General features: G+C 36.0%; 1 protein-coding gene across 2 annotated transcripts in view; it reads right to left on the bottom strand.

Annotated features, from left to right (window-relative positions):
- The window catches only part of CHD1 (chromodomain helicase DNA binding protein 1), a 71,355-nt gene that overhangs the window by 18,041 nt on the left and 40,897 nt on the right, over positions 1–12,417 (bottom strand). For both annotated transcript variants that reach the window (XM_054031982.1, XM_054031983.1), the window contains 11 exons: positions 9,440–9,592; positions 8,978–9,049; positions 7,499–7,648; positions 6,382–6,530; positions 5,953–6,049; positions 5,765–5,860; positions 3,887–4,063; positions 3,588–3,748; positions 2,142–2,183; positions 1,183–1,313; positions 575–713 (listed from right to left, as the gene is read on the bottom strand). In XM_054031982.1, coding sequence (XP_053887957.1) covers positions 575–713; positions 1,183–1,313; positions 2,142–2,183; positions 3,588–3,748; positions 3,887–4,063; positions 5,765–5,860; positions 5,953–6,049; positions 6,382–6,530; positions 7,499–7,648; positions 8,978–9,049; positions 9,440–9,592 — 1,367 coding nt within the window. The remainder of the gene's footprint in view (positions 1–574; positions 714–1,182; positions 1,314–2,141; positions 2,184–3,587; positions 3,749–3,886; positions 4,064–5,764; positions 5,861–5,952; positions 6,050–6,381; positions 6,531–7,498; positions 7,649–8,977; positions 9,050–9,439; positions 9,593–12,417) is intronic.

Raw genomic sequence — 12,417 nt, 5'->3', positions numbered from 1 at the left:
ATGTGACTTATTACATTCTCAGGACTCATTTTAAAAAGTTTCTAACTTCAGATAGCTGTGAATAAAAGCTTGAAAACGTGACCTAAGTATAACCAATGCAGTGTCTGCAGACAGCTAAAACAATAGCTACAAGAGGTGTGAATCTCAATGAGTTAACCCAAAAGCCACACGCTTTGGGAGGCCCAGCCACTACCACCCGAGAAGAAGCTTCAGCATATGGCTAGAGATAAGTGCCCATCTTAGCCATCCAAGTAGATACACTCCAGTAGCCAGGGTAAGTATTGCCATACCCCATGCTTCTTCAGTGATGGGAGAGGGAGGAGGGAAAGAGAGGGGCCCCCTGTTGTCACTTCTGGAAGGGAAAAGAAGGGAACTCTCCACCACCATTCTAAATAGAGGACAAGGAACCACAGGGGAGCCCCCCTCAGGTCCCTGTATGCCTAAAATCCAGATTGCTTTAATCAGGCCCGGGTGCTAAAAATGTTTGCATAGATCAGTATATAAAGGCATTAAATACAATAAGTTAACAGAAAATAGCTTATTTTTCATATTAAAAACAATTACTACTACTCACCGTTTCCTTTCTTCTGGATCTGAAGGAATAGACTTGTGCAATGGTGCCAACTCTTCCTCATGAGAGATGACTAGCTTTGCATTCACTTGTACTCCTGATATTCGGAATGTTGGGCCTTTAACTTTTCCAAGTCTGCCCCCTTGAATTAAGAACCATAACAATGTAACATATCTTGTACATAAAATGGATAAATGAAAGTGTATTTTATCTAGTGGCAAGTTTAAAGAAAAAATAAGGCAGATTTTTATTTTAAATGTCCGTCATGCAGTGGTGCACCTTAACATTTTATTCATCTACTCAAATTAACTTTGGTTAAACAAAACTCCAATCAACCCCCAGAATCTCAAGTATTGCCAATTATTGATACCCAGATTTAATTTAAACTTTTGAATAAAGTGAAAATGTATTGTCTACCCTTATAATTCACTCAGAAAAAAAACCTTACACACACTGGTATTCATTGCCCAATCCACCTGTTTGATGTTTCTAGTGTATCTGCAATAGTTTGACTCAGATTAATAACTCTGATATCATACTTAACTGCTTTATGTAACTTATTCTTGATAAATCCTTTTTATTTCATCTTGTATTGCTCAAACATACTGTACCTGCTCTTTCTTGTCCAGAGGAATTGTCCTTTAAAGCCTTAATGCATCCATTGTGTACCAGTTCCCCCAATCGCCTAAGGTCTGTCTCAGATTTATCAACTAATTCAGCATCTCTAGCTATAGCATCTAGCCTGTAATAAAACACAAGTTCTTCTTACACCTCTGAAGCTTTGACACTTTGTTAATGACTCCTTCAAAATATGAAACTAGAGAAGTAATGTCAGTCTGCATTCATCCTACTGCATGCACATCTGGTATGTTGTGTGCAGTTCTGATCAATACAGTTTAGAAATGCTATAGAAAAACTAGAGAAATTGTAAAAATGTCAATAAAAGTGCTCTAGAGATCAGAAAACAGGACAAACTGGAACAACAAGGGAGCTAATTTTACTTATACAGTATTGGAGTGTGTACATGGTGTGTGTTTGAGACAGACACACCCACATCGACAATGGTTGGTAACATGACCCCACAGTCTATAGAAAGAAGGACAGAAAGAAAGAGATGAATTGCTCACATAATGCAGAGTAACACAGTTTAAGAAGAAAAATGAGGACTGACATTAGAAAAACATACTTAACAGTAACACTAACTGGGCAACTGGAGCCTGACCATTGTGAGTCTTTTCATAAACTTCAATAGGCATTGAACAGACTTTATGATAGCTTACAAAATGAGGTGACTGAATAGCCATCACTGAAGATGACTTAACACTGTACTAGGAAGGACATAGTCCTGCAAAATGCAAAGGATCAGATTAAATGACCTGAGGTGTCCTTTTGGCATTCAGTACATATGAAAAAAGAAAAATAAACAATATGCAGATAATTTATTATTATTATTAAGGTAACAGACTAGTACAGTGTTCTCTTTTCAAGATATGGACTCTTGGTATATTGTTTTGATGTTTAATCTTATAAAATCCCAAACTGCTATGTAACTATAATCAAATACGTTTACCTTTCCAGAGGGCCACCAAATTTCTTGTAACTCTTGATAAACCTAACAACAGAAAATAATTGCACTGTTTAAGTGTAAGCTTAACTAATCATGGTTTAAAAACTACAGTGAATAATATGTTTATTGCAATATAAAAAACAAGTTATATGGATAATGCTAAAAAGAAAAATCACTAGGGCAGTTTAATGAATCAAGATAATCCACATTTAAATAATCCACATTTAAAAACAAGTGCTTCATTAAGTTTACTAGATAATATAAATAAAACAATAGAAGCTACAATTTATTTCAGAAATTACTTTATTAGTTTCACAAGACAACAGATATTCAAAGCAACTAGATGAGTTTAGTCATAAGATCAAATGTGGATTTACAGTAAATAGTGAATTCAGAGATTATTCCTCGTGTAGTTAAGAAGGAGTAATGATTCAAGACCGATTATTTCAATTAGGATTTAAGATACATGGCAGAAAGGAGAAGGAATATTATTGCAATTAAAAGAATCACATGTGGATAGTAGGTTATTAAGAAATATGAAACATCTGGGATAAAGAGGGGAAACAAAGCAGCTTAATTTCCTTTTCACACATGATCAGAATCCGAGTTACTATTGTAGTCACAAAAGGACCCTTGAAAAAAAATGCAGCAATCCATTAATGTTGCTAGATGAAATGGACAGAGAATGAGGATCTTAAAGTTTAAAATTATGTTTATAACCCAAAATATTCTTCAAGTGTTAGTCGTTTAATAGAGATAAATTTAAATACTTAAATTATAGAAACAAATCAGCATTTTATGAAATGCTGAAAAGGTAAGATTAAGAAAAGTAATTATTATTCTCCCTCATGCCAAACATTGTTTCCCGACCCAACTATTTGAAGGGATCATGTCAAAAGATCCCTTAGCTTAAGTGATTTCTTATGGTTTTAAAAACTTTAAGCATCATGTCACAGGAATTCAATTACAAATGGTGAGAAATTCAAAACAAAACCCACTCAACTTCTTGTAGGTCTTCCCACAAAAATTTGTAGGCTCTTTCTCCATCCACGGTTTTATATAAATAACTATGAAAAAGAAAATATTTAGCCTACGCATACATATTTTATAAAATTTTCTCACCATTGTAACAACTGCTTTTTGAAAGTGCAGTGTCGGGGGAATGCAGGAATTAGGAGCTGTACATACCATGAAACAAGTCAATCAGGCATCATACTCAACTTAATATTATACCATATTAAAATGGGATCTCATTGTGTACGCATTAATAGTCCATTATGTCAGCACCATATAAGTACTTAAAGGAGAACACCCAAATGCCTACAATAAAAATTCTTAATCCAAATTCAGTAAAAATTGACTTTGTTACATAGTGTTAAAGTATAACCTGATGAAATTTCATTTCACAACTATAAACAAGCAGTTTCCCCTCCCCCCACCCCATCTTACCGCCTAATCTCTGCATCACTAAATCCTTTAATATTCTCTCGTGGAATAGTGCGTGGTCTTCCTCGTTTTTTGGGTCGTTTTCTTTCAGAGATAGAATCACTATCAGAACCAGAGTATCTTCTGTTCCTACTACGCCTCCCTTCACTTCCATTGAAGCTAATCTGGAATTTTGAAAAGGAATAAGTCACGAAGTTACATAACCAAAATTAATAATAAAATGTTTCTCAGTTTATCTAAAATACACTGTAATTAAAAAAAAGGAAAGAAGTGAAGAAAAGTTTGTCATAACTCAAAGATACCTGTTTTGCACAGTTTCGCATTCTTGGAAGCATATAAATTTCTTCGAGCTCCTTCTGTCTTTCCTCCTCTTCTAATCTTCGCCTTTGGAGCTCTGGAATGATTTCTTCCCAGTTCCTTGAATTTCGTTCAGGCTCCAACCCAATGTCATCTTCATCCATATTTGAAAAATTGGCCACCTTGTAAAGCAGAACACATTTAAGAGCCAATAAGAGTAGAGGAATCCACTTCTACACCATCACAAACTATAATATTAGGAAAATATGGTTCATATATTCATGACAGCATACGCATACTTTTATATTTACAACTCACTCCAATTATGCCTAGGTATAATGTATACATTATGCACTCTTTTTTCACATGTGCATGCATGACACACAACACTTTACCTTGTAGTGACACTGCGTGGTGGTGGGGTGGGTATGAAAAAAAATATGGAGTACAAACATTAAAATGCCTTAATCATCGTTAGGGCTACGACTGTCATGGAGGTCACAGAATCCATGACTTCCAGAGACCTCTGTGACTTGAGCCTAAGCGCCTAGGAGCTGTAGGGTCCCCACCACCCCTTGCGGCTGGGAACTGCGGGGCCCAAGCTCTCAGCCACAGAGGGAATCAGGTGCTCCCAGCCGTTGCGAGCAGTGGGGTTGCTTCGCAGCTCCCCGCCACTGTGGACACTCCCGCAGCTCCTGACCACCGCGGGCAGTGGTGGTGCCCCGGAGCACGAAGCTGCTGTGGGCGGCAGGGGTGCCCGGGAGCTCCAAGCCAGAGCCACCACAGGTGGTGGGGGTGCCCTAAGCTTGGAGCCACTACTAGTGTGGGGACCTTGCAGCTCCGAGCCAGGAACCCCTGGGTGGTGTGGGGAACTTGCAGCTCCCCATTTTATCACGCATATTTTTAGTAAGTCACGGATAGGGCACGGGCTTCCGTGAATTTTTCTTTATTGCTGTGATATTTCTGTGACTTTAATTAAAAATATGCATGACAAAATCTCAGCCTTAATCATAGTCATTTGGTCATTTCATGGTATCACTACAAGGCAGAGTTAAGGTTGTTTTGGTGCCCTAATTGTACGTTTCTTATCTTAATATATTTGAACTTTAAGTGTGATTCTGTATTTTTTAGCCTTCTAATGCTTGAATTGGGGATAATTACAACATCCCTGTAATGTTTTGTACCCTTAAACTACAGATACATTCTCTCAAGCCTAACTCCATTTTGATGGAGCTTTTTCCTCAGGAATTATTTTGACACACTGCCAAAATTTTCCTCACGAATGCAACCAAGACTGGCAAATGGTTATTTTAACTGTTCATAATTCAGCTAAACTGGAGTGGAATTTCAACAACACTTCTCTAGCCCAAGGGCTTTCTCCATGCTAAACTTCAAAGGCTTGCTGCAAGCAATGAAGGTGTTAAAGCTTCTCCAAACCACCACAAGAAGCTTTTAAAAATGAATGCATTAAGGAACCTAAATTTAGAGGCTGTGACCAGCTCCCACTGGTATGAAAGAGCTTAGACCTGAACACTACCCCGACACCCTTTTTAAATAACGTTAGATGTATATACCAATCTTGACATGAATAGTTTATAGATATAACAGTAAAGTTGCAACTGAATGGACAGCAGGTGAATTATTTTGCCTGATCAGTAAGACATTAAGTAAGTCAAGTTTAGGTTTTTTTAAAAACGTCATGTTGGAGACAACCACCTTGTGCATGTGAAGAGAGATTTGAGAAAAAAAGTTTAGTAAATTTCCTTAATTTGATATGGTTGTTACATATGAATAAAGATAAGATGGATATTTCAGGTATTTCTGTAAATTAACAAATATTGTAAAGGAAACTGCCACTAACAGAAATAAATAGAGAGCAGTACCTTAAACTGGGAAAGCAACTCATCTCCTACAGTTAATGGACCTGGCTCATTTTCCCGTGTTTCAGCCCTCTTCAAGATTTCATCTATATCCATTTCCTGAAAAAATGGCATTTCTTGTTACCATTAAAAGACTGAAAACAAGATTAGATTGATGTGTCCAGCATATGTAGAAAGTTAGCCCTGCTTACCTGTGGCTCCTGCTCTTCTCCTTCAGGTTCCTTAAAAAGTTCCTCAGCACCAAACTTCAAAATTGCCGACAACTCTTCCTTATTAAAAGGAGTAGAGCTGAAAATACAGGAAATTAAATTTCATTGTCTACTATTTACAGAAAACACCTTAACTTTATATTAGTGAGACAGAATTCTTCATCATGATTCAAGCCAGTTTTCTTCTCAGTGCACTGTTAGAAAAAGTTGCATCTAACATGCAATATGAAAAAAAGGTTTTTGAAGGTAGCAAAAGTAATTCTGAATCAGAATTAAGAATTCTTTAAATTTTACATTTACAAGTTCACTAGAAATACTTCCTCACTCCACATCTAAAAAAGTAAAATGATTTTAATTAGATGTCAATATATTAAAAAGTTATCACTCTTTCTGGATTGTGTATCAATATACCTTGAAGGAGTGGCACCTGTGTGGAGTACAGTCTTCCCTGTAGTGTCCATTCTCTGAATTACTAAATGATCTAATACCATCTTCTTCTTGGCTCTTTCAAGAATTTCTTCCTCTACTGATCCCTTTGTGACTAGCCGATAAATATTAACCTATGCACAAAAACATAAAAACTTGACAAACATTTGGAAGTTACACATTAAGACTACATTTAAATTAATCTAAGACTAACAAAAAACTTATGCAAAAAGGGGAAGAAAAAATAAAGATATCAAATCTTTGTTTTCAATGTCCTGATTGTTGTTGATATGTGTTTCCAGATTTAAATTCAGTTTAGAGACTGAGTCAGCTCTTTCACTCAAGTCTCTTCATAAGCAGTTTCCTAAATAGTGTAATTCCAGAACTTTTAATCAAACTCCAGTGATGAGGCACATAGATTCAGCTATCTTCTAGAACTACATCCATGAACAATTCATGCTTAAATCATACTATACTTGTGGCAGACCCACAGCTTCCTCCATACTACTTGCAGCTGTCATCTGGTATTCATTGCCATGAAGGAGCAAGTTCCAGCTGCTCAATGAAAAAGTCCTATTTTAGTCAATATAAGGCTCAGTTAAGCTCTTGCAAGGCAGAAATTTCACATTATATTTGATTTAGGGAGCACAGCAGTATGAATGTACTATTACAAATTTACTAGTGTGACAATGAGCATTAACTAAAAAAAAATTGTTTACACAATTATTTTCTCAATAGAACTGTTATTGTTCTAATGTATGCTGTTGTAGTCTAATGTTGTGCTATTGTAGCCAAGTCGGTCCCAAGATATTAGAAAGACAAAGAAAGCTCATCTCTCTACCAATAGAAGTTGGTCCAAAAACAGATATTACCTCACCCACCTTGTCTCTCTAGTTGTTCTAATGTGTATTTTACAAAATGAAAATTCTTTAGCAACTAACATGGTTATTGTTATTAAAGTCAGCACCCTACTTACACAGATTTTATATGTATTATACACAAAAATATACAAACACATTATACTGAGAGTTATCTATGGCCTCCAATCCTGCAACTGACAGAACCCCATTGCAGGTTTGGGGCTTAAAGCTGAAATACATACCTGTTTCTTTTGGCCAATCCTATGAGCTCTAGCCTGTGCCTGCAGATCATTCTGTGGGTTCCAGTCAGAATCAAATATAACTACGGTGTCAGCAGATGCCAAGTTTATACCTAGCCCTCCAGCTCTTGTAGACAATAAAAAGCAGAAATCCTGAAAGTAGAGAAAAAAAAGAAATGCATCATAAATACAATGTCAAAATCCAGCCAAAAATCAATCTGAACTTAAATGAATTTAGATTGTGTAAACTCTTTGGGGCAGAACCATCTTTTAGATTGTGTATTTGTACAATGCTTAGTATAGTAGGATCCTGGATCCATAACTGGAGCTTGTTCCTGCTGTTACCGCAATATAATTAATAACTAATAAGTACTGATCTCAAGTGTATTTTTTTTAAAGTAAATGTTAAGGTAGATTTTCATGCTGATCGAAGTCCCAAGAATGTGGGACTCCCTACTGCAAAAGGTAAGGGTGAACCTGTCTTCTACATTTAGATGACTCATCTCTTGGTGCAGGTTATCTCCTAATGTTGGATGACAAAAGGAGCCAGAATTCTAGAAGGTAGACACCAACAGAAAGAATAAATGAAATGGTTAAACTATGAAGCTGAGTATTTGTGACCATTTGGATAAAATTAGTTGTAGGTCTCATTTAAACCTAAATAATATGATCATGGGCACTTTATGTATACACAGATGTGAAACAGTAGAAGATTCATGATCCAAATTGTTTTTAACAAATGAATTTTTAGCTACATGCCTAGAAATCTAATTAGAACAATATTGCAATAGACTTTTCTGGACAAATTGTTGGTTCCGTTGTGAGGTGAGGGGAAACAGCTTCCCAAGTACAGAACTTTACTCCACACATTGAATTGTTATGTACGCAGCAAAATCCAATAAAGGAAATAAACTCTATTCAATGTAAGAAAAATCCTATTTTTATAAGAATCACTTTATAGTGTTTTGTTATATAACAAAAGGATAATCCAACTAATATCATTCAGATCTAGTCTAAAAGTATATACTTTTCTTAAGGCTGAAGTAAGTATTGTTTTACACAAGTAATCAAATAATAAAAGAAGATGCATAGTCTTATTGCAAAAGCACAGAACTAGAAGTCATACCCCACACACGTGAGGTTTAACTCTTTATGTTTGTTAAGTGTTTTGATATTTGGATGGAAGGTGCTGGAGAAGGGTGAGATATTATGATATGGCCAATACACTATAATGAATTGTTTTGTCAATGTTTCCAATAATAAGTTTTACTTAGAAGATTTATTAACAGTTGTAAACATTATGTTCCAGATAGATAAGGATGACATTTCAATCCTAGTGCTAAATTTCCTTGGTTTTAAGCCCTAAAATCTTGGCTTTTACTGTAATGGTTTTTATCATAATTATTAAATAGCAAGAAACAAAATATAAATAATAGAAAAAGACACAGTAAATTCCATAAATGAAAACACACAGTGGCCTACCTCTGATCCTTCTGCGTTAAAATGATCCAGTGCTTGCTTCCTCAATTCCCCTTTTATTGATCCATCTAGTCTCTAGAAAGGGTGAACACTCCAGTTAAAATACAAGTCTACATAAAGGTTAGTCCTTACAATGTACCACTAATTACAGTAAAATTGAATTCTGAACTGACAAAAGTACAGCCATAAAAAAATACAGTAACTTGAAATCTCACACCCACCTCATGTTCCCCCTAAATCCAGCAATGAAGTTTCAAAATAAGTTTTAGACTATATTACTAGTCTTATGTTCATAAGTTCAGTCTTCAAGAAGGATATATAACACTGATTAATTTTTCTTAAGTAAAATTGTAAAGATCATTTGGCAAGGCATTTTCTGCTAAATAAAGGTGACATTAAGACATTAAATGATAAAAGAGAATGTAGACTCCTTAGGCCAGTACAAAAACAAGAATAAACTCTTACCTGAAAGGGGAACTGACGATACTTCAAATATTCTGCTAGGATGTCCAGCATCCTCACCATCTGAGAGAAAATAAGAACTCTGTTGCCACGCTCCCTTAGGCGAATCAGTAGCTTGTCAAGAAGGATTAGTTTCCCACTGCTACGGATTAAATGCTGCAGGAATATTAAAAGTCTTTATTACAAAATGAATACACATAAATTAGTATTCTATGATCAGAAGAATACTTTTTTATTATATTGTAGACAGTGTACCATGTGCATGAATCAAAAGTTGAATAATCAGTGAACAAAATAATCAGGATATTATATTCAATTCCACCCCAGTATAACAGGAGGACAGTATGAATTTAGCCTACCTAAATCAGGCAAAGGTATGCAGAGAGAGCCAGGATTGCTAGGCAGCTGATGAGACCCTTCACATCATACATATACTTGCAACTTCTTGATACTTTAAACATTAAATCTAAAATGACTCCTCACTCTCCAAAATATAATTTGCTGGGCTGCCCTAGTCAGTAGCAGCAGTCAGAAGAATGTTCGTGCTATTTTAATATAAAACTTCACTGGAACTTCCAACTAAGGAACTCATTCACCTCGGTATACTATACATAAGGTCCCTTTAATTTTTATATTTTTTTAAACTGATTTTTATCAAAAAATCCCCATGTTTTACAAAGGCTATTCTTCTTTTGTAAACAATTTTCACCTGAATTTTGGACCACTCAAGTACATTAAAATATTGATTATGTTAAGAAAATCCTATATATTACATTAGGTAGATGTGCGTATGTTAATATTAACTTAAGTGTAAATGTGAGGCTGTCTGTTAAAATAAGGCAGCATAGTGTCATATACACACATATACACACACACATCCCATTTGTGTTTATGTCAGTGCTTAAGTCCTAAAGAAAAGTAGTGCTGGAATTCTCTGGACTTGTCTCCCTGCTACGGAAGGAGAGATGCAGCGTTGGTAATCTGATCTGACCTGACCCCAGGGGTACCAAGATTCCTCTCTTTTCAGGAAGAAGTATGTACACTAATATTGTATTATGCAGCTAAATACACTTCATTAAATAAACAACCACTGCATTAAACTGTTTTTCCTTTCAATACTCTTATTTCTACTCTATTTGTTGCATTTTTTCTGCCTTCCTGTCCCCTGATATTAAGCCCATTATTTATCCAGAGAACTGGGAAATCAACATTTGGCACCAATTTTCCCAGTTTTTAATTTTTTATAATAAATACGGATATTTTTCTGGGAAATTTTAAACAAAATAAAAACCAAAACTAAAAGATCTTGACTATACAGAGTTACCTTTGTAGCTAAATACAGTTGCTATAGGAATATGTTACTACCCTAGGTGATGTTCAGGTAACGGGGAGGTTATCTGGGTATTTTAGAACGTCACTATAGTATCTGAGTGCCTTAAAGGTAAAACAAAAGTAAAACAATGTAATGCCTTAAAAGTGAAACAATATCATGGTGAAACTTGAAACAATATAAAAGTGCCTTAGAAGTAAAACAATCTAATATTTTTCCTCCCACACTTTCTCTTTCCCCTCTCTCCTCACATCGAATCCTTTCATTCCCTTTACAAAAAAAATAAATAAATAAATAAAATAAAATAAAATAAAGTAAAATAAAAAAAAAATTATGCTATAACTAGTTGGATTTGTTTAAATTTTAGTTTACTGGCCTGAGGGTATGTGGGGTATTCCTGAGTTCCTGCAAAAAGTGTGTTGTCCCCTAGGTACAGTAGCACATTGAGTTGACCACCATTATCTTCTGTACTTAGTAAAGATGCATGCATTAGAAATTAATATTTATACAGTGAAAATGGCACCTTACACATGGGTATGATCAGCTGAGGTCTTAATCCTATTAACATTTTCATACATGCTTAACTACAAGTATGCGAGCAGCTTCACTGAAATCAATGGGACTACTCAGCTACATACACTTAAGCACAAGTGTAAGTGTCTGTATCATCTGGGCATAAGAAATATCCTAAGGTAAAATTAAAATGGAAATTGCACATCATTTACAGTTTTTCATTAATGCTAACTCATTATCTTATTAAACTGGAACAGGGAAGCTATCACTTTGAATATGCATCTACTAAAACGATGAATGAAGCAGTATTTCTGACAAATATGGCCTATGATTTCTGTATGATTTACACTGCAGAATTCAGTACTTCTGCAGGGAAAAACATTTAAAATGAGAAAAGATCCAATGAATAATTTTTCCTCTCTGATCTTCAGAAACATACAAAAAAGGCTGCCACTTCTGTCACTACAGTACACCCTTGCTATAACAATAGCAAACCTTGGGTTATAGAGAACCTGGTCCATGGATCCCACCTCAAGCCCCGGGACTGCTGTGGGGGGCTGAGAATTCCTCTGGCTCCAGGGCTGCAAGCTGGAGGGTTGACAGCTCCTCCGGCCCCAGGGCTGTGGCAAAAACTCCTCTGGCCACGTGGCAGAGTCCTCCTGAGGCCCTGCAGCCAGAGGAGCTGTCTGCCTCAGACACAGCCCAGGGGCCAGAGGAGCTGTCTGCCTTAGCCATGGGGCCAGAGGAGCTGTCAGCTCCGCTGCAGGGCTTGAGGTGTCAGCCACAACCCTCATCCCCACAGCAGGACTCTTTCCCTTTAACGAACCCCTGGCTAGAACAACCAAATGGCTTGGATCTCCAGGGGTTCGTTATAGCAAGGGTGTACTGTATTAATTGTTTAGAATGCTATATTTGTCATTGGTTATTCTATGGTCTACTTAGCGACAAATTCGCATAGGATTATACTTATACGGCATTAGAAAGCAGTCATTACAGAGACATCTTGGTCTTTTCATTTGTTCTATTTCAGATTGATTTAAAATCTGTCAAGTTTTGCTTTGGTTCAAAACACATTCCCAAATTCTCAACCCAATAGACCACTTCCCTTTTAATTTAATCAAATCAGCTCTATTTTTAT

This window comes from Malaclemys terrapin, chromosome 6 (genome assembly GCF_027887155.1).
Source record: "Malaclemys terrapin pileata isolate rMalTer1 chromosome 6, rMalTer1.hap1, whole genome shotgun sequence".
NCBI lineage: Eukaryota > Metazoa > Chordata > Testudines > Emydidae > Malaclemys > Malaclemys terrapin.
The sequence above is the reverse complement of the archived record's forward strand: the minus strand, read 5'-3'. Positions and strand labels throughout refer to the sequence as shown.